Source organism: Littorina saxatilis, linkage group LG5, assembly GCF_037325665.1.
Source record: "Littorina saxatilis isolate snail1 linkage group LG5, US_GU_Lsax_2.0, whole genome shotgun sequence".
Lineage (NCBI taxonomy): Eukaryota > Metazoa > Mollusca > Gastropoda > Littorinimorpha > Littorinidae > Littorina > Littorina saxatilis.
The window spans coordinates 14,475,076-14,476,483 of NC_090249.1; the positions used below are offsets into that span (position 1 = coordinate 14,475,076).

The window sequence follows — 1,408 nt, forward strand, 5'->3', positions numbered from 1 at the left end:
CTTAGACAACATTAATCATCATGGAGAAAAAGATGAATAAATCGATGGAATAAACAGATGAAAATGTAAATGAATAAATCGATGGAATAAACAGATGAAAATGTAGATGAATAAATGAACGAACGGATGACTGACTGAATGAATGAGGGTGGGAATTAAGGAACGAAGGAATCAAATACATTAAATGCAAATAAGCAAATAAAGGATCGACTTCCTCTCTCTTTATCTCTGTCTCACTGTCTGTCTCTGTCTGCCTCTGCATATGTCTGCCTCTCTCTTTATCTCTCCCTCTCAATTTCCCCCTCCCCCTCTCTCTCTCCCTCTTCTCCCTCCCCCTCCACCCGTCAACTCACCCAGAACGCAATCTCATCCACCTCCGTGAAGGTGCCAGGGTTCTCCACCACGATGTCCAGATCCTCGTTGACGGCGAAGGCCAGGTCCTCGTCCACCCTGGCAATGTTGCCCTGCTCTCCGCTCACGTCAATCTTCACCCCCTCGGGTAGGACTGGCTGCTGTGTCACGTGCTCAGGTGTTTGTGTCGTACTGGTGTCGTTACTCTGAAAGGATTTAAGAAACGGGTGACGAGTGAAATGAAATAAAATATATATCTGTCTCTCTTCCTCCTGCCTTTCTGTATGTCTGTTTTGTCTGTCTGTCTGTCTCTCTATCTCTCTCGCTCACTCTGTCTCTCACTCTTTCCCTCTCTCCCCCACTTTCTCTCTCTCACCCCCCCCCCCGCCTATCTCTCTCTCTCTCTCTCTCTCTCTCTCTCTCTCTCTCTCTCTCTCTCTCTCTCTCTCTCTCTCTCTCTCTCTCGGGTGGGTGATGAAAGCAACAGGTTTTGCCTCTTGTTTCTTTGTCCGTTTGTTCGTTTGTTGTATATGTTGTTGTTTTTTCGGGGTAGGGCTTGATCCGCTTGATTCCACACACCCTTGTGTTGCGGTAGAGTCTGAGCCTGAGGTACTTGGTTCGCTCCGAGGCCTGGAAGTGGGGTAGGCTGGTGTCCACGGGTACCTCCGAGCCTGGCAGGACGCTGTCCGGTATCAGCCCAAACGAAGACGTCGCGGACAGTCGGTACGGGTAGGCCACGAAGGGGTCATCGTGCACTGAAAGGTCAAGGCCATTGTTAAGGTCATTGGGTATGTTAAGGTCAAGGTCATTGTAAATGTGATTGGGTATGTTAAGGTCAAGGTCATTGCAGATATTATCAGTGGGTGCTTTATGGTCAAGGTCATTGTGATAGCCGTCGTGTACTGAAAGGTCAAGGTCAGTGTAAAGGTCATCGTGTTTGTCAAAGTCAAGGTTATCGTAAAAGTCATCGTGCACTTCTCTTCTTCTTCTTCTTCTTTGTTCATGGACTGACACACCCACGTTCACTCATGTTTTCGCACGAGTGGGTTTTTACGTG

At 47.9% G+C, this 1,408-nt stretch overlaps 1 protein-coding gene across 1 annotated transcript in view; it reads right to left on the minus strand.

The window, feature by feature from the left end:
- Positions 1-1,106, minus strand: part of LOC138965825 (uncharacterized) — a gene marked incomplete at its 5' end in the record, with an annotated part of 2,208 nt that extends 1,102 nt beyond the window's left edge. Inside the window, 2 exon segments of the mRNA XM_070337918.1 lie at positions 354-557; positions 931-1,106. Coding sequence (XP_070194019.1) covers positions 354-557; positions 931-1,106 — 380 coding nt within the window.
- Positions 1,107-1,408: the final 302 nt, after the last annotated feature.